The 25895-nt window shown below is 34.7% G+C and overlaps 1 protein-coding gene across 1 annotated transcript; it reads left to right on the top strand.

Annotated features, from left to right (window-relative positions):
* Positions 1 to 123: 123 nt before the first annotated feature.
* LOC112019806 (structural maintenance of chromosomes protein 6B) lies at positions 124 to 24858 on the top strand. Its single transcript, XM_065774105.1, has 28 exons — positions 124 to 444; positions 1469 to 1574; positions 2114 to 2247; positions 3281 to 3336; positions 7204 to 7290; positions 7356 to 7676; positions 8358 to 8477; positions 9055 to 9189; positions 9583 to 9659; positions 9764 to 9839; positions 11674 to 11748; positions 11922 to 12026; positions 12852 to 13021; positions 13121 to 13223; positions 13417 to 13529; positions 16346 to 16550; positions 17697 to 17828; positions 17945 to 18059; positions 18149 to 18234; positions 18342 to 18437; positions 18979 to 19115; positions 19223 to 19325; positions 19538 to 19617; positions 19753 to 19831; positions 20003 to 20060; positions 20358 to 20455; positions 20989 to 21083; positions 24552 to 24858. The coding sequence occupies exons 1-28, from the start codon at positions 285 to 287 to the stop codon at positions 24607 to 24609; spliced, it is 3180 nt and encodes a 1059-aa protein (XP_065630177.1). The 5' UTR covers positions 124 to 284; the 3' UTR covers positions 24610 to 24858.
* Positions 24859 to 25895: the final 1037 nt, after the last annotated feature.

Here is a 25895-nt window from a genome sequence, read left to right as displayed (position 1 = left end):
AAATTTACACATTTTTAACTCGACTATGGGAGTGATTGTAGGAGTTAAAACACAAATATTGATACATTTTTCAATTTTGCATTCTATAAAAATTTCTTTACTGCATCGGTTGAAGTTTTTATTGGGTAACTTGTACTCCTCAGACACACACAGCAAAACCCTCTTCCCGCCTTATAAACTCTCTCCATCTCTATACCTTCGTACTCGATCACTCCCAAACCTCAAAATCAAATCTCCGTCTCTATTAGGGTTCGCAGAGAAAACCCTAAATCCAAGCCTTAGCCATGGCCGATTCTAGGGTTTCCTCCCGCTCCATTCCCGTCCTTCATCGTCGTTCGAGCGCAGGCATTATCAAGAACGTCCGAATGGAGAACTTCATGTGCCATAGCCATCTCCAAATCGAGCTCGGCGAGTGGGTGAATTTCATCACCGGTCAAAATGGAAGTGAGCCTCTCTCTCTCTCTCTCTCTTTCTCTTTCTCTTTCTCAGTGTGTGTATGTGTTTGTTTCAATTGCGAACTTTCTAGTAAATTATCGTTCTTTGGTTCTGAATTGGGGTTTTTGAATTTTATGTAGTATAATAGCGATAACTATTACTTGTTTGAGTTTTACTTGTTTTTAATGGATTATTTATACAACAACAACAACAACAACAACAACAACAACATTATAACAACAATAATGTGCCTCTGTTTGTTTCGGCGGAAAACGTTTTCTGGAAAAATGAAACCTTTTTTTTCTGGAAAGTTATGTCATTTTTCCTGTGTTTGGTAGTGACCGTGAAAATGAGCTGGAAAATGTTTTCTGGTGTTTGGGAGGTGCAGCAAATTATTAGTATTTTTTGTATAATTCAAAACATGTAACTATGAGAATTAGATTGTTTTCTGGTAAATAAAAAGTGGTAAACAACCTCTTGAAAATGAAACAACTTTTATGTTTTCATTTGACCCACATTTACTGACACTACTAAACACTGGAAAACTGTCTTTAAAAAAGGCTTTCTGTCGGAAAAAAAAGTCCCAAAATTTTAGAGTCATAACTATTGATCATTAATAGACTAGTTAGAGTTAGGCACTTGATTTTGTTAATTTATTCTATCCGGAGTTGTAACTCTATTATCGTTTGGGCAAGACTTAGGTACAGTACTAATGTGCTGTTCCTTAGGTTCTCCTTCTTAAAATTCTGCCATGAAGATTTTTTCATATGGAATGGAAGTGTACTTTTTAGTTAAGTAACCACATGGCTGAATCTTAAGAAGAGAATCTAAGGAACAACACCTAAGGTACTGTACTTAAGTTTTATTCATATATTAATTAATTTTTGAGTTTATTCATATATTAATTAATTTTTGAGTTTATTAGTGTATGGTTATGTACTAGTTATGTTGGGGTTATGAATGTTGAGTAAGTGGTGGCATATTATTGGGTTAATTTATGTGTGAAATGTTGTTTGGTTTTTGGGGTTTACAGGTGGTAAGAGTGCAATTTTGACTGCTTTATGTGTTGCATTTGGGTGCCGAGCTAAAGGGACCCAGAGAGCATCCACCTTGAAGGATTTTATAAAAACTGGTTGCAGGTTTGTCAGTTCTGAATTTTTGTTTTTGCTTTTCCGTATTAATTTTTGTTTGGGGTTTTTTTTGCACAATAAAATGAAATATATTCCTTTACTTATTGGAAGTTTAAATCAATACTATAAAATTTGATGTGGATGCTGAAATGGAGAAGGTGATTAATGCTCTGCTTGTTACCATTCCTTTGTAACCTCGTTGGGGTTTAATAAGCTCAAAGAGAGATTATAACACCTTATTATACATAATTTTCCAAATTTAGCATACACTCATATACTTGTATATAATACCCATATACACATATACTACAATGTTTTGATAATGGTATTGAATGGTCACTTGGTTTCACTTTATGTAAAAGGTTATTAAAATGTATGCAGCCACCTTTAAATGGTGATCATTTATTTGTGGAGATGCTAAAAGTTTGAAAAGGAAGGAAAAAGAGAGCCTTTAGAGTCAACAAATGGATCTATGATGTGTTGATTTCCATATTGAGACTAAATTATTTTATCAAGTTCTTAGTTTATCTTCTACTTTTTCTTTGCAGTTACGCTGTTGTTTCCGTGGAAATAAAAAATGAAGGTGAAGATGCCTTTAAGCCAGAAATATATGGCGATACCATAATTTTAGAGCGCAGAATAACTGAATCTACCAGCACCACTGTTTTAAAGGATCACCAAGGTTTCAATTTTCGGCTTATGCTATGTATTTTATGTTATGTAATACTTCCTCTCTTTTTTTTTTTTTTCTTTTTTTTCAATAAATAGGAAGTTTATTTCTCATGATAAATGTTTGATTGGTTGAAAGCTTTTATTTATTTCATAATATTGTGAGAACCTTTTTTGATAAGTTAAATTCTGAACTGGTTAGATAAATATCTTTGATGACATGCTTTAGATAGATAATTTGGTGACAATGCCCTTGGTTGGAACAAAATACGCAAAAGTAGACAAAGTTTATTAAAAGGGGCAGAGTAATTTAAGTGATAAATAGAAGATTGTTGAAAGGGAAACTATTGAATGTAATTCATGAGAGTTGCATTAATGTGGCTTGCAGATGCTTTTGATTTTGCTTTTCTATTAGTTTGTAGCTTTATATGTTCTCTATTGCCCAAAGTAGACAAGGTTTATTTAACATTTTTGGTTATAGCATCTTATGGAAGTTTTAGTTTACCTTGCTTTGTTTTTAACACATTTAACACCTAGAAGCTGATTATATGAGAAGATTGTTATGATGTGTGACTGCTGCTAATTTTCTTTCCAACTGCCTGTCTCTCTCTCACTTTTTTTTTTAATATTTTAGAAAATGAAGTTTTAGCATAATCATGCAATTTGTCACTGCCAAGAAGAGATCTGTGATCTTGCATGTCCCTAATTAATTTACTTCATTGAATAAAACATGATTCTAGGTTCCAACACTTTTCTTTTTTGGAATTTGATGGTGTAATTTATGTTGCAGTACAAATTTAGAAAACCATTTATGTAATCAAAGTGTCAAGTTGTTTATGTTAAAAAATGTATTAATCTTTAACCCACAAATAAAACCATTATATGTGATGTCTTTTGCAAAGAAATTGTGTTGGTTACTTTCGTACTTCTTTCTGATGAAATTTATTTCTTTCTAATAATCTCTTCTGATTATATTTATTAAAATGATTGGTTGGTGAGGTTGTGGTACTTACTTGATTTTGTTTTCCTTCGGAGGAATTTTGCAGGAAGAAAGGTTGCTAGTCGGAAAGATGATCTTCGGGAGATTGTTGAACATTTTAATGTGAGCATATTAAGAACTCAGAAAAGTGATTTTCATTTTCATTTTCATTTTTATTTTTTAATGGGTTAATATGCATATACATTGCCCTACCAGGTATTCAAATCAGCATTATTTGATAATTAGTTAATGTTATGTCTTTGCTTTCTAGGTATTTATACATGAGGGGCTTTAGTTTTGATTGCTTAGTTGATGAAAGTAATTAGTAAATACATAATGCACCCGATGCAAAAATTTTCGGGTAAAAAAATTACGCTTCTTTCATATGAATATGTAGAAATTTGGGGTTCGAACTCTGCGTACACCCAAAACCAATTGGTGCTAATAATAAAGAGTAATTATCATGGAGTAAATGTCATAGGTTCAAATTCTATTGTATTAATATTAAAAAAAAGTTAGGAATTATAAACTTTGAACCTCATAGTTTCCATTTTTGACCAAGAATTCATTCATTTATGTATTTTGATAATTTAGTGTATTTTATTCTTTGCTATGTCCTTATGATTTGGGGAGTGGCTATGTCCGACTTAAGTTGTCGTGGAAGCTTGATATTAAATAAGTTAGGATCACCATAAATTGGAAGAATCAGTGGCTAGGATGGAGTATATATCTTGGGAGAGCTCCTTGTTAAGGTAATGTGTGTTGGGACTTGGGAGATGTTAAAAAAGAAGAAGAAGAAGCTTGTGATGGAAGCCCTTTTGTATCCTCTTCCCCATATATCCCACTTCATCCCTCTTTATTTACTTTGGCTTGTTCTACACTTGACTTTCCAATATGTAGCTGTTTAGAAGTTTGAAAGTCTTTATGATCAGAATTTGCATGTCTGTTTGTTAATGGAAGTTTGCATCAAAGTTGGTGATATCTAGCCTTTATTTTATCTTATCCGAACACCCCACCTTTTCGTTGATAGGTTTTTTTCCCTCTTTTCTTTTCTTCCTTCTCTCTAATCTTTTCTTTGATTCTTTATCATATTGTATCACATATTAGTGTTTCTTTATCATTCTGTTGTTTCTAGATTCTCTTATTATTTGTACATAGTTTGGTTTTTTACTTTTTTATTCGGGTCCGTTTGAGATCTGCTTATTTTACTGAAATTGAACACTTTTTGCTGAAAATACTATAGATAAAGGTAAAAGTTAGCTGAAATAGTACAGTATAACCCATGAATAATACTAAAAAGTGCAATGGGACCTATAAATAGTAGCAAAAATAAGCTGAATAGTAAAATAAGTTGGCAAAATAATGTTTGCGAAACAGACACTTCTTCTGTTTTATTTTTATTATTTTGGTATATAGGTTTTCTTTTGCTATTTCGTTCTCCTTGCATGAAGCAGCCTTGTAAATAAAATTTTTCTTACTACTCAAAAAAAAAAAAAAAAAAATGAAGATTCAATGGAATTGGGGATGCATGGGCTTCTCTAGTATGGAGCACTATAATAGCTTTTGATTTGAAACCCTTTATTGGGGAAAGTGAGACAAACCAATTTATCACAACCAGAAGAAGAATCTATGCAGCATACAAATCATCCAAAAAACCGAGCCATAGACTCCCAGTCTTGAGCTTCTCTATTAAAAATAGGTTTCCAGTGCACTTACCAAGTATTCATTCCATATAATCATTGAGCATCTTTGTTTCTCGCAAACCTGAAGAGCTTCAGATATTTATCTTGAAAGGTGCTACTGCCATCCCAATGATTCTGCCAAAACAGCACTTGGGAGTCTTCCCTACCTCATACTGAATGTATGATGCAAAGTGATCCCATACCTTTCTAATATGTTTCCAAAGTCCTGCCCCATTTGTCCCATTCACCTCTTTGGAGTATCCCACATATATTTCTGTACCTCCAACCTGTCCTGCCTCCAACCTACCTGCTCCTGCACCATCTGGGTTTTCCTTGCCTTGAAGAGGGGACAGGGCACACTTGATCCAACCTGCCCTGTTACATTGCCATTCCACTTTCATAGGGTAAATATAAAGAGTTTTTAGACAAAAATATTCATTTCCTTNAAAAAAAAAAAAAAAAAAATGAAGATTCACATTGATATTTAGTATTTACCAAAAATTATTGAAGTACTAGATTTTTTTTTTTGGGTGGGGGGGGGGGGGGGGGGGGGAATTGTATAGTGGTCCTGGTGTGCATAATGGATGATTGGTGTTTGCCGTAGTTATTTGAACTAAAGGCTCATGGTTGCAGATCTGATCTTTGTACCACTTCTTGATTTCCTACATATTTGGTTTGTAATAACAAGCTTTTGGGCCTAAATACAAGCCTTCATATAGGGATGGAAAAAATCCCTTGCCCTACTTTATCCTGCATAGGTTTTCCTCATGTTGCCTTGTCTGGAATGTTTGTACATATGTTTTTATTTTATTTTTTTATAAAGTTTGTACACAGTGTTCCTATTTTATATATTTTGTTAATAAGTAATTGAATGTTATTATTCAACGTATACAGGAAGTATACAAAGCTTAAGAAAACAAAAGAAACAATAAAAAAGAAAAGAAAACTATGAGATTAGCAGCATAAGTGCAATGAGCCTAGGAACTTTATCAGAGAAGATGTTGAGAGCGTAAAAGAAAGCAATGCCCACTCGAAAAGGGTTATCAGAAAGAAAAACTTCACATGTGGCAAAGGTAACTCCTTCCCCTCAAACATCCGCTGATTTCTTTCTACAAATGCACCATAGAATGCAAGCTGGACCTGCCCCCCAAATTGCTCCATAACGACATTATCTCAACACTCCAGTCCAAGACTCCAGCACAGTGTTGACAGAATTCAGCATAATCCAAGCAAACCCAATTGAGCAGAAGAAAAAAGTCCACAAATCATAAGCAACAGGACAGTGTACACAGATGACTTACTGTTTCACCATCTGATTTTCATGTATAGCACCAATCCACCATGACAATACCCCTTTTATGGAGATTATTTGTGGTCTGAATTTTTCTCACAGCCACCTCCCAAACAAAGAAAACTCTAGGAGGGGATCCATACACACTTCCAATGGAATTGGGGATGCATGGGCTTCTCTAGTATGGAGCACTATAATAGCTTTTGATTTGAACCCTTTATTGGGGAAAGTGAGACAAACCAATTTATCACAACCAGAAGAAGAATCTATGCAGCATACAAATCATCCAAAAAACCGAGCCATAGACTCCCAGTCTTGAGCTTCTCTATTAAAAATAGGTTTCCAGTGCACCTTACCAAGTATTCATTCCATATAATCATTGAGCATCTTTGTTTCTCGCAAACCTGAAGAGCTTCAGATATTTATCTTGAAAGGTGCTACTGCCATCCCAATGATTCTGCCAAAACAGCACTTGGGAGTCTTCCCTACCTCATACTACCCCCCCCCCCCCCCCCCCCCCCTCTTTTGTGAATTTTTTTTTCTTCTATAATAGCAAATACCTAAACCAATGTAACCCATGCCAACTAACTTGGATCTTTTGTTAATTCAAAACTGAATTGAGAGTAGCCAATAAACCTTTGAAACATAACCCAATAAGCTGGTTTGATTGTAGAATTAATAGAGATTCCTGAAGTATTTCTACCTAAAAATATAGGAAAACATAAATAAACTCTGAATCTGAAACATTTTGGTCTGGCAAGATGGCCTTTTTGGGACTGGCCGGATGGCAGGTGGTTTCCAAGCGTTAGTTTCAATCTGTTTTTTGTATGAACTTGATGTGTGCAGACTATAATGTAGTGGAATGCAGTTATATACGTTAATTTTTTCCCCTTCCCTTATTTATCAAAATAAATAAATAAAAAATTCCCCCTTCCCTTGAATCAGAAGTTGTATATGTTTTTCTTGGAAGTTAAACTTTTTCCATAGGTACTTATTGATATCTGCTGTATACTGCAGATTGATGTTGAAAATCCCTGTGTTATAATGAGTCAAGACAAAAGCAGAGAGTTTTTGCATTCGGGGAATGACAAAGACAAATTTAAGGTAATTTTTGCAATTGGGTGGATGTTTAGTACTTTATGGATGCAATACTGACACTTGATGCTCAGTTCTTTTACAAGGCCTCACTTCTTCAGCAAGTGAGTGACCTTTTACAAAACATTGATGAACACTTGAAGTCGGCAAATGCCCTTGTTCATGAACTGGAGGAATCAATAAAACCTATGCTAAAGGAGCTTGATGAGCTGCAAGGAAAGATTAAAAACATGGAGCATGTGGAAGAAATCTCTCAACGGGTACAGCAGTTGAAGAAGAAGCTTGCTTGGTCATGGGTATATGATGTAGATAAGCAACTCGAGGAACAAAGAACAAAGATTGGGAGGCTGAAGGATCGTATACCTGCATGCCAAGCTAAAATTGATTTGCAACTAGTGAGTAATGAAATCTTGCTAAGTTAAAAGTTGTTGGCTAATTTTTAATATGATGTTAATTTTTTTTCACATCATGTTATTTTCAATTTTGGTGAAAAAGTGTCTTACTACTTCTTGAAGAGATGCTTGAAGAACTAGTGATTATTTGGGAATTTAGGTGGGAAGTTCTGAATTTTAAATGGTCTGAACAAAGTTACAATCTAGGTTGGCTGTTTTGAAATCACAAGAATGCTGATTTATATTCAAAGTATGTTACCTTCCCAAAAATTATGTTGCTTTTGAAAGTATTGACCACAAAATGATTGGTCAGCATCTAGTGAGTTTTGTCACTTTACGAATAAACATAAAGAACAAGTTTAAATTCTATTTTCCTAAAATGCTACAAAAGGACCAAACATGATTTTATTTTAATTTTTTGATTTAGTGAATTTGGCCCCAAGGGGAAAGAGGGGAGGGGGGGGGGGGCATGAATCAGTGACTTCATTACATAGGGTGTGGTTCTCAGCTGATTGGGCTACCTTTTGAAACATGACTAAATATGATTTTATTACGGTTAAGTAAGGTTTATTTTTTCTTGGAATCCTTTAAGTCCTGCTTCCTTTTATGTTATGTAAAACCTGATCAGGTGAACTATGTTATAACATTATGTGTGTGTGTATTGACATCTATTGACTTTTACAGAGTGTAGTTGAGGAGCTGATGGAACGGATATCTAAGAAGAAAGCTCAAATTGCATGCATGATGGAAAATACATCAGAAGTGAGAAGAATGAAGGATGAGTTGCAGCAGACACTTTCCTTGGTAAGTTGAAATTTTGATATCTATTCTTTTTGTAAAAGGTATAGGATAGGACTAGTGGCTTGCTGAAATTATATTATGTGAACTATAAACATGATTAATATTTCTGTATTTTGTTCCCCCCCTTTTTTTTAATGTCTCCATATTTTCTCTGGAGTTGTAATATGTAAAAGAATGAGGAAAAGAAAGGGAAGATGTCTCACAGAGAGAGACCAATTCAATCTTTGTGGAACCTACTATGCTTGTGGTAAATGGTAATAAGTAAAGTGAAGTTTGGCTTTACAATGAAATGCTTTGCTTCTAAGCATTGCAGTTGGGAAGTATGCACACTTTGCCAATTAATTTACTCATATAAAAAACACTAATTAGTTTTACCTTGAGAGTTGTTCGTTTATATTCATTTTTTGCATTGCTGTTATCATCCATATTTCTTTGTTTTTTGGCCAGCTTTTGCCTTTATAATAGTCATTTTATTTGCTCTTCAACCATTGCCCTTCATTTGATTATAATAGTTATACTTGATTTGTTTAAATTTCTTAATATTATCTCTTCTTGATGAATTTTTTTCTTTCTTTCTTAGGCAACAAAAGAGAAGCTTGAGCTAGAAGAAGAATATGGCCGCAAGGGTAACCAACTCCAGAAGATGGTGAAGCATGTTAGATTACTTGAACAACAAATTCAGGATATTCATGAGCAGCATGTTAAAAATACACAGGTTTCTGTTCTCCCGGATATAAATAATAGGTTTCTTGTATTGGTCTTTCCTTGTTCTGTTTTCTCTATCCTGTGTTTTCTGGCTATTACTGTGATAACACTTGTAAAAAAATTAAAGATGCTCCTCTTTATTTTGTTACTGAAGTGACACTTCTTTTGCCATCCACCTGCTTTGTTCTTTCTATGATTTTATTTTTCTGTCCAGAATTCTTGCTTTGAATATAACGTGCCACATAACAAGGATCCTTATTTTGATGTCTTTGTTTGACAAGCATGAGTTGTCATACGTGACCATCTCTGAAAATGTGGTTGGCAGTATAACCAATGTTGAATGTTTAAATTTGTGTTTACTCCAATATGATATGGGCTTTATGCCTATTTTGATATACTGCAGGCTGAGGAATCTGAAATAGAGGAGAAGTTGAAGGGACTTCAATGTGAGGTTGACGCTACTGCTTCAAGTCTTGCAAGGTTTTGAAAATTTTCATTTTAACAGTTTGCGTTTATTTATTTATTTTTTACCTTGCTTTCAAGGTAGATTCCACTCACTCCCAGTAAAATCAACAATCTTTCAGTTTGAAGGAAGAAGAGAGTGCCTTATTAGAAAGCCTAAACGAGGGATCAAGTGAAATTCGAAGAATTGCTGATGAGGTGTGGTGATAATTACCATCATTGGATAAATTGATTGTGTAGCATAATTTTTTCCTGTCAACTTTTATCTTTTCGTTTCGCTCTCTCCCCCCTCTAAGATTTTTATTGTTGAATCTGATTCTCTGCTGGCCGTTATTTTTACAAACCTTCAACGTTCTGCAGTACAAATTGTCTTGGACTCAGGCTGTTGGATGTAGTGCCCCCTGAAGTTTGGGCATGTGGATGTGACCATATATGGACATGTGTAAATTTAGTGAATTGAAAATGATGTTGCTTTTGTTTTGTTGGTTTTTCTTTTTTAACATGCACCCAGCTGATCTTTATTTTTTTTGATAAGCAAGAGAAATTTTGTTAAACAAGGCTACTTCATGCAAGAAGAATGAATTGGCAAAAGAAAACATATATAAAAAAATAAAAACAGAAGAAAAAACCAAACTCTGTACAAAATTGCTTATGGCTGATCTTGAACCCATGACCTCATGCTCCATCCCATTATTATGGGAGGACGGAGTGGCAGCTGAGCTATAGCTCATTGGCACTGTATATAAAATTTCTTATGGCTGTGTTTATTAATTCCAAGAATTTTGCCTTGTGCTTGTTCCAATTCTTAAACCTCTTTCCTAGGTTGGTTATTGAGTCAAATAAATACACTTATATCTCTTCTTTTCACGTGTTACTATTATGTACGTCCCTCTAACTGATTATATGGATTCCTTTTTTTTTTGGAAAAAGTAGGCGCTTTGTTTTCTCCAATACTTTGTTAGTATTCTTGCGCTTTGTATTCTCCAATACTTTGACTTATGTTCTTGTTCTGCCCTGTCTTGATTTCTACCAATTGGGGAATTGATAATGAAATAAGTATTTGCTTAATTGGGGTATTCTACATATTTGATTGTGATGCTTTAAGCTTTGTTATAATGTGTCTGGTTTGCTATGGTGAGCTGAGTTTATCTTGTTCTGTGAATACCTTCTGAAGTTGTTGAGTGAGTGGTATTGACTTATTTTGGTTGACTTGAAGTAAATTTATTCATTCAAAAAAAAAAGAAAAAATACTGATCAACTAAATTTATGTTATAAACAGGCGATGCTTATGGAAAAACCTCTTGTTGATGTGCTTTTTAATGTCATTGTTGTGAAATCAATTGTTTTTCAGAATTTTGGCTTGGTCATAAATTACTAAGTTTTGGTAATAGTTATTTTGGGCAATCAAGTGCTTATAACTATGTTAATATACTAAATGGCAATAAATTATATCTCATTCTCTAATTCATGCTTTCTTCTCTTTTGTGCTTGAGATAATCTATTTACTTACATATGAAATTCTTATTCTGCTTACATGTATGAAGTTTACCCACTGTTTTTTAACTTTGTCACATCCACCACTCATCCTAGTTGATCATAGTTTTTATTCATCACAAAAGAAGAAAAAGCTTGTTCTTTTTGATTGGATGACCAATGAGATAAAAGACGTAGAAACTTTTGAAGTGGATCAATTATGTTTACAAATTAATGTTTGTTGTTTGAATCTAAACAAGACCGAGCAAAATTGTATCTTAAATTCCATTACCAATTCCTTTCATTATTTTGTTAAAATGGTGACCCTTTTCACCCTGTTGTTGACAGAAATTTATTTTTTGGGATGCACCAGGATAAAAAAAGAAGGGGGTGGGGGTGTTTCAAAAATTTCTATAAGGCATTTCTGTAAAAGTTAGCTCCACTTTTTTGAAAGCTTACTGTGCTGGTCACTTAAAACTACCAGCGAAATGTTCTCATGTTTTCCTGAACTAATATCTTCTAATTCGTGAATATATTCATACACTTTGGTTTCCTTTAGATTGAAGATTTTGAACGGAAACGTCGTGAAATCGAGCATTCCATCCGTGAGATCAATCAACATCAAATCAACAAGGTGCGGAGTACTCTTTGTCTTGCAGTCCTAGATTCATGTAATATTGACAAGGCCTTAAAGGGCATATGCAGTTGTAGATCCATGTTTACTCCAACCTTCATTTTTTTAAAAACAATATGATTGGGTTCATTTTGAGAGCTGACTGTATTGACAATTTTTTCTTTTCTTGACAGGTTACGGCTTTTGGTGGAGATAAAGTTATTAACCTATTACGTGCAATTGAGAGACATCAAGAGAGGTTCAAGAAGCCGCCTATTGGTCCAATCGGAGCCCATTTGGTGAGTAACAGATGATTGTGTGTCCAAGTTTCAATAATTTCATAGTACTTATATAAATAAATAAATAAAAAACGTGTTGAAAATTTCATAATATTTTCTAGAAAATTATTATTGTGTGTGGGCATGTGCACATGTTTCTAAGGAAGTTTGTTCTTTTGGGGATATGCAGTTCTGATTCTTTGTGCATCTCTCTTTTTCAAGTTTTTATATGAAATTTTAGTAAAATGGCATTGAAAATTCTTCCTGATCTGTTATCTGAGATATTATCTCTTTGTGCTTCGAAGTATCTTTTAAATTATAATATACATTATGATACTTTTGCATGCCTTTCTGATTTATTGTATGGTAGTAGTGCTCATTTTGGGATATATCTTCCATGATTGTCTTCTTCATAATTGGCATCTGCTTAGCTTTTAATCCAAATATAAGTTAGGCTTTGGTCATAGCTGAAGCTGTCTTTTTTGTATGTCTGATCATTGGGGTCTTTGGTTTTGAAATGAATGCTTATCAAACCTTGGGCACAGGATATTGTGAGATAGAAGCTGTTTGGATAATACTGGTGAAGTCTCTCAATTGTGCACACCTTCTGTGTATTCTCTTTCCTCTATGTGAGAGTTTTGGTTTCCAAAATATTGAAACCCTAACCACCTGTTTTAAGAATTCTTTTGATAAAGATATGGTTTTACAGTTGGGGCAAGATCTATGATTTTTTTGTTGTTTATATCTTGTATATATTTTGATTCTTGAGCTCAATTTTTTCCCCTGCATAATTGTGATAGTATCTTTGCTCTCAAACACTTTTAATTGTATGGCTATGTACTTCAGACTTTGGTTAATGGTGATACGTGGGCTTTTGCTGTTGAAAATGCCATTGGGAGGTTGCTTAATACATTCATCGTTGCTAATCATAAAGATGCTCTGGTTCTGAGAGGATGTGCTAGGGAAGCAAGTTATGGCCATGTTCCAATTGTCATATATGACTTTGCAAGACCAAGGTGGATGCATGCCTATTTATTTCGAGTCTCTTCAGGTGCATGCTATCTTGTGTTTGACTGTGTTAGTTCTCTCTTTGATGTACTTATTACTTTGTGTAGGTTAGATATACGACCTCACATGCTTCCTCAAACAAATCACCCAACCACTCTCTCTGTTCTACGCACAGAAAACCACATTGTCTATAATGTGTTGGTCGATATGGTAACACTTCATGCATCTTCCTCCGCTTTTTATGATGTCTATTGATTACTTATTAATTCTTGATCTCATTTCCTATTTTCATTAGCATTTTTTGTTTATCTTTTAAAAAACTTCCCCCCCCCCCCCCCCTCTCACGCTATACTTTAAAATGGTGCTATTCTACACCTTGTTACAAGTTTGCTTGCATTTCCAGGGTGATGCTGAGAGGCAAGTTCTTGTTAGAGATTATGACATGGGAAAAGCAGTTGCTTTTGAGCAACGGATCCTGAATTTGAAGGAGGTTCACACTTTAGATGGATATAAAATGTAAGTCAAAATTAGATTATTTATCTCTTTATCATTTTTTTCCTGGTTGATTTTTCACATTTACTCTAAGTAGGCGGTATTACGAGGAGAATGCAAGGGTGCCAAAGTGCGTCTTATCAACATAAATTAGTAAAATAGATAACGAGTTGTCTGTGGGACCGTTGGAATATAGAAGAGTATAGATGCATCTGTTTGAAATATATTGATTTTGCTACTTGCAGAATTTCATCACCAATTAGTTGATTTTGGTCAATGGATATTTATGAAATAAGTTCGAAACGATATTTATTATTTGTAGAAGTCTATCATTTCTCTGTTGTCTTGGTGCAAACATAAAGCATTTATTCTGAAGAATATGGGGTGTGTATGTTATAATGGTAGTTTATGAAAAATATGGGGTTTATAAGTGTTGTTAAAGGCATACTTAAAGCTCAAAGCTTGAAGCCTCAAGGTCTCAACTTGGTAAAAAAAGGCTCATTTAATGAAGCTTGCCTTAGGCACGCTTTTATGGCGCTTTTTGAAGAAGCACAAAGCATGCCTAGGCACGCTTTTTTATTTTTATTTTTGCTAAAAAAGATATGAATCATGAAAATTAATTGCTTGATCTTGAAGGAAATGGCATGGACTAACACACATTTTTTAATTACATTTTTTTGGTATTTGATTTTTAGATGTATGTTGAATGAATCATATACATCATTTGATCATAGCTATCATGATTATATATTTTTATAAAGCACAAGAGAATTATATAAAATGTTATGTTTAAACTTTTAATGACTAGATTAATATGATATTGTCCATTGACACTTGTTTTCAATTTACTATATTAAAATCTTAGGGGTGTTTGGTTTAAAAAATGGTGTATTCACTTTTTTGTATCCATTTTTAGAATTTGAATACAGAAAAAAGAACAAATTTTCACATTTATGTTTGTTTGGGGATCTGTTTTGATTACAAAATACACCCTTATCCAGTTTGGCAATTGTTCCCTATTTTAGGAAAAAGCGCCTTTAACCTTTTTTCACTTAATTGAGTAGGACATGTTAGTTGGTGGGTTGCAACCATTTTCAACATTATAACAAAAATGCCACAGTATTCATTTTCACTGAAAATGAAAACATAAAAAGATGTATTCATTTTTTGTATTCAAATTAACTTTTTTGGATACTGAAAACGACAATTGAATACAAATAACAAAACCAAACCAGTTTTTTAGTGGTGGGTCCCACTTAAAACTGAAAATAAAAACAAAATACACACTTTTTTAACTAAACCAAACAACCCCTTGGTAATTGAAGTAACTTACGTAGAATTCGAACTTACAAACATTATACAATTGCACTTACCTAATAAGTAAAATTTACAAAATTTGAGTTTATTTTTTTTATTTTAAATGTTACAAAATATTTCTATTAGAGGTTATTAGATATTGTATGTGAAAAATGTGCGTTTTGCTTCAGTCAGGCGTGCGCTTTGTGTTTTGTGCCTAGGCTCTAAGAGGCATGTGCGCATAAGCGCACTTGAGGCTTTTACTAACACTGGATTTATTTGACTGCTGCTTCTATTTATTATGTTTTTTTTTTTATTGGTGAGGGTGGGGTTAAAAAAATTGAAGGACGAAATTTAGTTATGCAGGATTCCAAAGTGCAGTGGCCCTTTTAAATAAGCAGAAGTTCATTGGAATAATTTCATGTTGCTGTTTTTATATATATTTTATAAGTAAATAATTCATTAGAAAAGGGGTGCTTTCCAAGTACATGGGGTGAATACAAGGAACAAAAAAAATAAACATTCATAGCATTAAAAAAAGAATTAATGAAAGCTCAAGGAATCCAGGAACACTAGAAAGTTCGCAACAGAAAATGTAGGAGATATCGAATTCCATTCACTTGGAAGGCTTGTGTTTTTGAAGGGATTTACTCCAACTTATTTACCTCCCCATGTCAAAACTTTATTTCATAAATATAATTCTTTAATTTTGCCATAGATTCTACTTCTCAATCATGTTCTTCTCTTCTCTAATAAATAGAGGATTCTAATAATAATGGTATTTTTGTACTCTATATAGTTTGCCACTATAGCTTCTCTATCTCTTGCAATTAGAAAAAGACTGGGATATCTCTCATTTAAAGTATTCTCACCGTTCCACAAATCATGTCAAAAACAAAATTTTAGAGACATCACTAACAGCATATCTGATAATCACGGAAAGCTGTCCCACCCACTTATAATATGCTTCCACAAACCCGCCCCAAACGGTCCCCTGACCTTGGCTAACAGTAATTCCTCCAAGTAGTGCCATGCATTAAATCTATTACCCTCCTTCAACTTTCTTCTAACACATATCGCCACAACCACTTTCCCAATAAAGCTTGATTTAAGAGCAATAACTTCTTAATTCCCAATCCTTCATGGCAAACAGGAGTACATGTATTTCATTAACTGAATTGAATCTAAATTTATCACCCAAACTGCCAACCTATTTGCCCCTCCCACAGGCAATGGGAAAATAGATGGAGATAGATGAGCTGTTTTGTATATAGTGACAAAGAGGAATCAGATACATTTAGTTATGAAAGTAGTAACATTTTGTGTTTTTGTTTTTGGTTGTTTAGTCAGGTATCAGGTATTGGGTTGGGCCTTGAGTGTGCCACTCAAACTCTATTATCTGCAACTGTTAATTGTCAAGTTCTGCTTTTGGATTGTTCACTTCTGTTTGTGCAGTTTCCATGCACCCTGTAATCTAATCCCTGTATTACTAGTAAAATGTAAGAATGACTTCTGGAGTAATAGTTGTAATGATTCCTTTCTAGGTTTTCTCGTGGTTCAGTCCAGACGATTCTTCCTCCTAATAGGAAGTTAAGACGCGGCCGTCTTTGTAGTTCTTTTGATGGTCAAATTAACGATCTTCAAAGGGATGCATCACATGTAAATGAAGAAGCTCAACAGCGCAGGAGGAGAAAAAGAGATGCAGAGGGAAGGCTTCAGGATCTTCAGGAGGATCTACAAAGTGTAAAGGTAATAATAGTTTGCAAACTGTTTAGCATTAATGTATGCTTTATACCTTTAATGTTAGTTTTTTGCTAGGTAAAGCTGTTGAGGCAATTTGACTCCCAAACATGCCCCTCCCTAGGGGAGAAGTGCCAGTTGGCCTAAATGCCGTTGGCATGTCAGTTTAATTACTTGTCCAAAATTTTTATTAGCTTGACATTTTGATACTATATATTTATTACTCTCTTCACTTTGTTCATTTACAATCTTCTACTCTTAGCTTTTGTGATTGAGGAGACTTCTTTTGTAATTGGGTTGTGCCTTGGCATTTTTTATTCATTAGCAATTTCTAAAGGCTTCCATTGTAGTTTACTGAGAATTATAGATTTTTTCGATAAATTTTCATTAAAAGCTTGAAGTTTTGTATAGGAGCTCAAATGGACTTGGGCTTTGCTGGTCGGGATTTTGACTTGGCTTAGAAACTTGAATCACATTGCATGTTCATCTATTAATTTTCTTTTGAAATATCCATGTTATAAAAAAACTCAAAAATGTAAATATGAAACTTTGACTGAAGATGACCTTTGTTCTCTTCCTTTGTTGGACATGGTCATCAGGCACATGTCATATCTGGCATTGTCACACATGTTGAAGCTTCCCTGTGACAGACTAATTTATAACATTTTAACATGTAATGTTTGAGACTAGGGTTGATTAATCCCTAGGTACAGAAAAGCTTTTGTACATGGAAACTCAAATGCTAGGGAAGTGGAAACAAGTTCCAAAAAAGATTATATTTTTCAAGTATTCTGATGGACTGAATTTTCTGAATGAAAACTCAATTAGGGAGCATGATCCTACCGTTCATGTTGGCTCCAAACCATCTCTCTCTCTCTCTCTCTCTCTCTCTCTCACACACACACACACACACAGTCATTCATCACTAGTAAGGGTTATATATATATATATATATATTTATATGATAAAGTAGTGAACCTTTTTAAAGAAGAGCCCTTTGGAGTTGCCTCAGTCCAAACCTATAGGCAAAAAAAGAGCTACATATTCTACTTTTACTGGAATGTTCGTCATGTGTTGCTTCTGCTGTTTGTGTAGAGCTACATATTCTACTTTTACTGGAATGTTCGTCATGTGTTGCTTCTGCTGTTTGTGTAGAGGCGGCGTATGAATGCAGAGCGTAACTTAATGTCAAAGAAACTAGCACTGCAAGATGTAAAGAATGCATATGGTGCTGAAGCAAATGCATCTTCTGCATCGAATGTTGACGAGCTTCATCAAGAAATCTCAGTTTGTTCACTAATACTCATAATTCCTTTGATTATTGTGTGGACACACACACACACACGCACACACACATCAGTGTGTGTTCTGATCCATTATCATCTCATTGGAGTATTTTCTAGAAAGTCCATGAGGAGGTACAAGAGAAGAAGATGTTGCTGGAAAAGCTACAAGTCAGAATGAATGAAGCAGAAGCAAAGGCCAACAAGCTTAAAGTGTCGTTTGAGAATCTATGTGGTATAGTAACAAGGTTTTTACATTTCATATTTGGTTTTTATTATAAATAATTCCAATTATACATTTTTTTGTCTATAATAATATTTTAGAGTCAGCAAAAGGGGAAATTGATGCATTTGACAAAGCAGAGAATGATCTGATAAAGCTTGAACAAGCACTGCATGATGAAGAAGCGGTCTGCCTTCTTTTCCTGGAATCTTCATTTTCCAATGCTTCACTACATTTGATATAATGTTGTTTCTGCAACTCTTTTTAATATTTTAAATTATACTTTTATCACAGAAGAAGGCCCACTATGAAGTTATTATGAATAACAAGGTCCTGTCTCTTATCAAAGAGGCAGAAGAACATTACCATGATCTTGAGAAAAACCGTCTGGTACGTTTGATGCCCTTCCAAAGATATAGTGGTAAATGATTTTAATGATGCTGTGACCATTCTAACAACAACAACCACACACCACAAACCCCCACACCACCCCCCCCCCCCCCCCCCCCCAAAAACAAAAAAAAAAAAAAATGGAAGAAAAAAAAAGATATTAGATTTTTAGCACCTACTGTTGCCGGTTACTTGTGTCATGTGTTTTGTAAATGACTAAATGCCAATGGGCAATAGAAATTTTTCTAATGAATTTTAGATAAATGGGTCATTAGAGGATATGTATCTCTCTCTTAATTTATAAGAATTTTGTTTAATATAAATAGGAAGATTTCTATTTTTCTTAATTTATATTCACTCACAATTTAGGAGTGCTAGAAGCTAAAAACGGAATGCCAATATCATTGGCCTTTCTGTTACTGTTACTAATAGCATTTATGCTTTTCTGTATCCTTCTTGCTTTGTGGAAATAATTGTTTAAGACTGTCTGGCATAAATGGATTCGCATAGCTGATCTGTTATTCACTGGGTGAAACTACAGGAAAGTTGTAGAAAGGCTTCTATTATTTGTCCTGAGAGCGAAATTGAAGCATTAGGAGGTTGTGAGGGGAGCAACCCAGAGCAACTTAGTGCCCAACTAACTAGACTAAATCAGAGACTTCAGCATGAGAGCCAGCGGTGAGGACATTGTCATCTGTCTTTGTATCACTTGAAGAACAGTAAAGTGCAATTTTTTAGTAAAATATCTTAGTTTTTTTTTTTTTTTTTTTTTTCCCAATGTGCAGATATTCTGAATCGATTGATGACCTTAGGATGTTGTATGAGAAAAAAGAACGTAAGATTTTGAAAAAAAAGAAAACTTACAAAGCATTTCGAGAAAAATTGCATGTAAGTATTATTTCCCCGTATATTAATAATGTTGGGAACAGCAAGCACATTCCATTATTTTAAGCTTATCACGATCTGTTCCTCATATTTGTTTCAGCTTTATTTTATTGGGACCTGTTTCCATTATGTATTCTCATGGCTCCCACCCCCCCCCCCTCTTCGCCCTATGGGGGTTTTTTATTTATTTATATTTTTTAAATGTTCATTTGCAGGCTTGTGAGACAGCGTTAGGATTGCGCCGGGTTAAATTTGATCGGAATGCATCATTTTTGAAGCGCCAATTAACTTGGCAGTATGAATTGCACTGTTTCCAATATAGTCACTTTCTTTAGGAGTGTTTTGTTCTCTCTCTCTCTCTCTCTCTCTAAAGAACTAGTTTTTTAATATATTTGAATATTTCCATTAATTTGTCCATCTCTTGAATTAGATTTAATCGCCATTTGGGAAAAAAGGGGATCAGTGGAAATATTAAACTTAGTTATGAGGAAAAGACCCTCTCAGTTGAGGTAAGAAATTTACTTTGGATTACTCCTTTCAGATCCATTATTTATTTATTTATTTATTTTTCATTCACTAAACTTCTTTAATTAAACTATTTTCAAATACTTTGCTTCTGGATATCTGGACAATTTTGAGACAACCCTCTTTTCTCTTTATGCTGTGTATTCTCTTTTTAGGTTAAAATGCCTCAAGATGCTTCAAGCAGCACTGTTCGTGACACTAGAGGACTTTCAGGTTTCTTTTTTTCCTGCATTGACTTAAAAAATAGATTGTCTAACTTGTTTGTGCTTTTGAAACCATCATAGCTCTACAGATTTCTTTTAACTACAAATAGTTTCATGAATTAAAAGAAATGATTTGTTTTGTATTTACTCAGAATAATTTGGGACTTCTCAGTATTTTCTATCTGATATAGGGCTCTTTTTCACTTTATTTGGGGTATCTTATTAATTTTTTAAGTCAAAGTCAGGTATACCTCAATCCTTTATATGAGAGTAATTTTCCTGATGTTGGTAGTTGATTGATAATTAGGTGGCGAACGCTCTTTTTCAACATTATGCTTTGCATTAGCTCTTCATGAATTGACAGAAGCCCCTTTTCGAGCGATGGATGAGTTTGATGTGTTCATGGTAAGGATTCCTTTTCCTTTCTTTGTAAGAACATAGGTCTCTTCTCTTTTTCTGCCTATGGGCATGCAAAATTTGATAATTTTACATGGCCAGATATGCAGAAAATGAGTTGTGTAGGTTCTCTCTCTTTCTCTCTCTCTTATTTTATTTTATATGTATATATAAGCACCTGGTGAGTCTTGGACCAATGACCTCATCCTCCACCTTTCTAATTGTTGTATTTGAAATGTGGATGAATGCTATTCCCTGTGGAATGTTGACAATTTGGAGAGGAATAGGATTTATGATGGTTTGAGCTTTCTTAGCATGTAATCAAGTCATAATTTTTGAAATCATTGTATGATTGGATGCTGCTTTAATTAGTGTCCATTTTCTTCTTTGAAGTTTTAGATCTTTCAAAATTTGATTCTAATTCTTTTGGAGTAGTTTTGATACGCTCCTCTAAGTTTTCTCCTTTTTATTTTATTAAAAATATTATTGCGAATGAGAATGGGTCATTCTTAAAATTTTAGTGCTTTGCATCTGGTCTTCAGGATGCTGTAAGTCGGAAAATCAGCTTGGACACCCTTGTGGATTTCGCATTGGCACTGGGATCACAGTGGATACTTATCACCCCTCATGATATCAGGTATTGTATTTGATGTTTGTTTGATGATATAAAAACCATTTGGTGTTACTTTGCACTTTAGATACTAATAATGGGTGTTCTTGCATCCTTCATATCACGTACAGGTTAACAATATATTATATATTTGGGTCAAATTATCTTTATAGTAAGACCTTGGTTCAAGGCTACTGCTAGTGTGGTTCAGAAAGTTATAGCCTTGAATGACACACATGGAAGCACACATGAACATGTTATTTGTTTGAGTGGTGGTGTTGCAATTTTGCTTGCACTTAACGGTCATATCAATCATGGAGATGGATGGAAGGACCATTTTGAAAACATGATCAAACCTTTTTTTGATACATAAAGAACAAGATCAAACTTGGTGAACCAAAATGAATACAACCCCAAACTTTAAGGGACTAAAATGTAATTTAGTATATTTATGAGAGGTGACTAGAGATGCATTTTCTCTGCCTTCAACTTTGGTGCACCGCTAAACCACAAAATGTATGAACATTCAGTTTCATATTATGTTTGAGATAACTAGGTGCACTTAAACCACTTAATTGTTGCTCTCTTTGTTTCCTGTTCTGGTTTAATCTTGGGTTTCATTTGAAGTTTGCATGGTAAATCTTTTGGTAATTCTCGAGGTTTTTATTTCCTTCTGATTGTGTCTTCAGTCAATTTGGATGGGTTAGATCATGGTTCATGCTTGTGTTGATGTTTCCAACACCATAAATGGCCATTAGCTGCTTGAATACAAGAAAATGGTACAATCACCATCTCAGCTTTTGATTTAAAGGGCTTTTAAGTGGGAATATACTGTTCTGTGACATACTAATTTGTCACCAGATTGGTGACTAAATGATATTTGAGTAATGTCTTTAATGATATATGCATGGTTTTAAACACTGAACTAGATAGAGAATCGAAAAGGGACTGGTTTCTAGTTTTTGGTCCAACTGGGGTCAGACCAGTCATTAATAGGGGAAAAACACAACAAAAAATGAGAGATGATTTACTAGTGCTAGCATAAGTTCCTTGAAGAATTAGGGGCTGTTTGGTACATCATTTTAAACACATGTTTTCAGTTTTTAAACAATATTACACATATTTCTATACACTTTTTCACCCACATGTCCAAAAAAACTGAAAACTGTTATTTGAACACACGTATCAAACGGGCCCTTATTCTTTAAATTTCCCTTTTTATAAATAAAATTGACCAATATAAAAGCTGGTTCATGGTTGAACCAATTGGTCTGGTCTGATTTTTAAATCCATAATTTATGAGACCTTTGGACCATGCCACACCTGGCAGAAACGGTTTTGATGCTGGTTGATTTAAGTTTGTATCTAATATCTGGTGGTGGTTATATAGAAAGCACGGGTCCGGCTCTAGGGTCGCCGCACCCGCATTGGACTTGTCTCGATGTGGTGTCCGACGTGCCGATTCGCTCCTCTTTTTTTCTTTTTTCTTTTTTTTGCTTTTTTAAAATTTTTTTTTTTTGATTCGCGCTGATTCAGCCCGATTCGAGCTGAAACCAGCCGATTCGGCCCAATTCTGGTGGAAACAGGAGCCGAAACGGCAGAATTGGTCCGATTCCGGCCGAAACGGCCGTCAAAACAGTCCAAAATGGGCAGTAGGCTCACATTACTAAGGAGTACTCTTTCAAGTCTTCCAGCGTACTTTCTATCTCTCTTCACTGTTCCTAAAGCCGTGGCTGCTAGTATGGAACATATTCAGAGGAATTTCCTTTGGGGGTCTTCTGTGGGGAGTTTCAAATACCCTTTGGTGGCTTGGGAAAATGTGTGTTTACCTGTTAAATTGGGTGGTTTGGGGATTAGAAGTGTGGCATTGTTTAATCAAGCCTTATTAGGGAAATGGTTGTGGCGTTTTGGGCATGAAGTTACCAATCTTTGGCGGAGGGTTATCTCCACAAAATACGGTGAGGGTCAAGGGGGGTGGTGTACGAAAGTGTGCAGGAGGATTCATGGATGTGGTCTTTGGAGAAGCATTCATGAAGGGTGGGAGAGTTTTTCTAAGCATTTGTTTTTTGTAGTGGGTGAAGGCACCTATATCCGCTTCTGGCATGATAGGTGGATTGGGGATAATACCCTTTAAGATCTCTATCCTGAGCTCTATGTGTGTTCAGCTGCTAAGGATGCTTGCATCTCTGAGGTTTTGTGGACTCCAGAAGGAGGTACTTTTAGAGTGTGGGACTTAAGGTTTTATAGAGCTTTTGAAGATTGGGAGCTAGCTGCATCTTTCTCTCTTCTTTAGCTTATCCACCATCTTATTCCTCGGGGGGTGAGGAGGGATACTCTTTGTTGGCGGCTCAAAGGGGATGGTAGGTTTGATACCCGTTCTTTTTACCAAGCAATTCAAGGTACTTCGGATTTTTTGTTTCCTTGGAAGGGTGTGTGGAAACCAAAGATTTGTAAGCGAGTGGTCCTCTTCTTGTGCTCAGCTACTCACGATCGGATTCTCGCTTTGGATAATCTCATGCTTAGGGGTTGCCATTTGGTAAATTGGTGTTGTATGTGTTGTGGTGATGGGGAGTCGGTTGACCATCTTCTGATTCATTGTCCTATTACACATACCTTATGGTCCTTTATGCTTCAGGCTTTTGGTATTCATTGGGTTATGCCAAGATCGGTGGCAGGATTTTTATCTTGCTGGCATTAGTGGCTTGGGAAGCATAACTCGAATATTTGAAATTTGATTCCAGGGTGCTTAATGTGGATTGTTTGGTTGGAAAGAAATTGTCGCTCCTTAGAGAACATGGAGAAGACGTTGGATGAGTTAAAGGTTTTATGTCAGCGCAGTCTTTTTGAGTGGGCTCGTTTGTTTAATGTGGATTCTTTCTTTTGTTTTGCTGTTTGTTTCTTCTGTTTCTTGTTGTTCATCATCATGAACAACTTGTACTCTTCATTTTTTCTCATTAATAATAGTTTCTCTGATTACCTATCAAAAAAAGAAGATGAGAAGACAAAAAAAATGGTTGGAAGAAGAATAAATGTATATAATAAAAGAATATAAATTAAATAGGTGGGAAAGTCAATTGTTTCATGTGGGTGGGCTTGGGAATTGGAAAATGAGTAAATGAACCTTCTTGAAAGGTGGTTTTTTGTTTACAATTACCAAAAATATTGATTTTATTAAAAACAAATCATAAATAATTGTTTTTTTAATAATAAACTCTACCCTTTATTTGAATTTTTTTTATATTAAAAATATTAAATTTACTATATAAAAATAATTTTAATAATTTTTTAATTGCTGCACCCGTACCCTACTTTTTTAAAAATTGATGAGTCCCGCACCTGCATCCAAATCCGGAAACACACCCGTGCTTCATAGGTGGTTATATTGCCTTGTTCCATGTAGTTTTAGTTCTTGGTGGCAGTCATGAGTTGGACTAAAGAGTGTTCAACAAAATTCAGATATTAAATCTTATATTCCTTGTGATGCTTTTTCTACAGCATGGTAAAACAAGGGGAGAGGATAAAGAAGCAGCAAATGGCAGCTCCGCGTTCTTGATCATCTATTTACATGTTCAGGTAAAAGCTTCAGTAGATGATAATGTTGCTTGTAGATAAGTTATGCGATGAATGTAGTGGAGACTTAATTTTGTACAATGGCAGGCCTTAGAATTCTCTTAATTTTGTATGAAGTTATTGTTCATGGAATACTAACCATGTACCAAAATCTCTCTCTACCTCTGTTATTTTGTAAATTCACGCTTTTTATTGAGGATTTTGGGCCTGACACATACTATGGCACTACTAACTGAACTCTACATCTTATTTATTTATGGGTCAAGCTATTATTATATAGAGCATTGGTTGCCCTTGGTATCAAGCTGGAAAATAATTCAACGTGGAAGGTTTTCTTGCAATTTGAGAAACATAGTTTGAACTTTCCAATAAAGGCCAGCTTGGTCATTCTTATTGCTCAGTTATTCACTTGCGTTGCTCATGCCTAGTCCTACATAACAAATTCCAACCCACAACTTTCTTGAGATCCAATCTTTAAATCTTTCTTTCCTTGTTTTTTAAATTAACTAAACCTCCATATCAATTTCCTTATCTACTATTTATTTGATTTTTAATTCACTTGTAAGGATATCTAGTCCAATCGTGCTTTATACTTGTCCTGCTTGATATTCTGACATTATTGAGGATTGCTGTCATAAATTGGTATATCAATGATGCTGTTTATCTGCTCTGATCTCATACACTCAAGTCCACAGGAGCTTTCGATTCTCGATCACTTTAAATAATATGATTTCATTAAAGTGGGCATAGGCTGGTCTAGTTGTAAAACAGATTTTCTTGATAGTAAACTGGTAACTTACATTTGAGGACGAAAAAAATTCTATATTGAATTCAAGATATTCAAAGTAGAACACTGTTTGCTTCAAGCTGGATAACCAATCATCTTGTATGAGATGACTACTCCAATAAAGCACCTCTCACGGCTTGATAATCAATCAGTTTGTCTTGGGTTCCCACTCAAGTGTGAGAAGGCTCCTGATGCTGGATCATCTAGTGCCAACCATGAAGTAAGAGACCGATTGACACCTAATTTCATCTCAGGCAGAAGTGTGTCAGTGGGATGATCAAAGCTTTCTCACAACCACCTTCCAATAGAGCCATTGGATTTGGAGTTTGTCTTACTATTAAGTTAGTTGAGAAACTCTTGTGTTTTCAGTTTCACCTCCATCAGAATATGTTACAATAGGATCACCTCCACCATTGTACTTGATCATCAACTTTCCCTGGTGGTCGAGGGTAAGAAACCCTCTTGAATCATTTTGAAATAGA

This window comes from Quercus suber, unplaced genomic scaffold (genome assembly GCF_002906115.3).
Source record: "Quercus suber isolate HL8 unplaced genomic scaffold, Cork oak 2.0 scaffold_86, whole genome shotgun sequence".
Classification (NCBI taxonomy): domain Eukaryota; kingdom Viridiplantae; phylum Streptophyta; class Magnoliopsida; order Fagales; family Fagaceae; genus Quercus; species Quercus suber.
The sequence above is the reverse complement of the archived record's forward strand: the minus strand, read 5'-3'. Positions and strand labels throughout refer to the sequence as shown.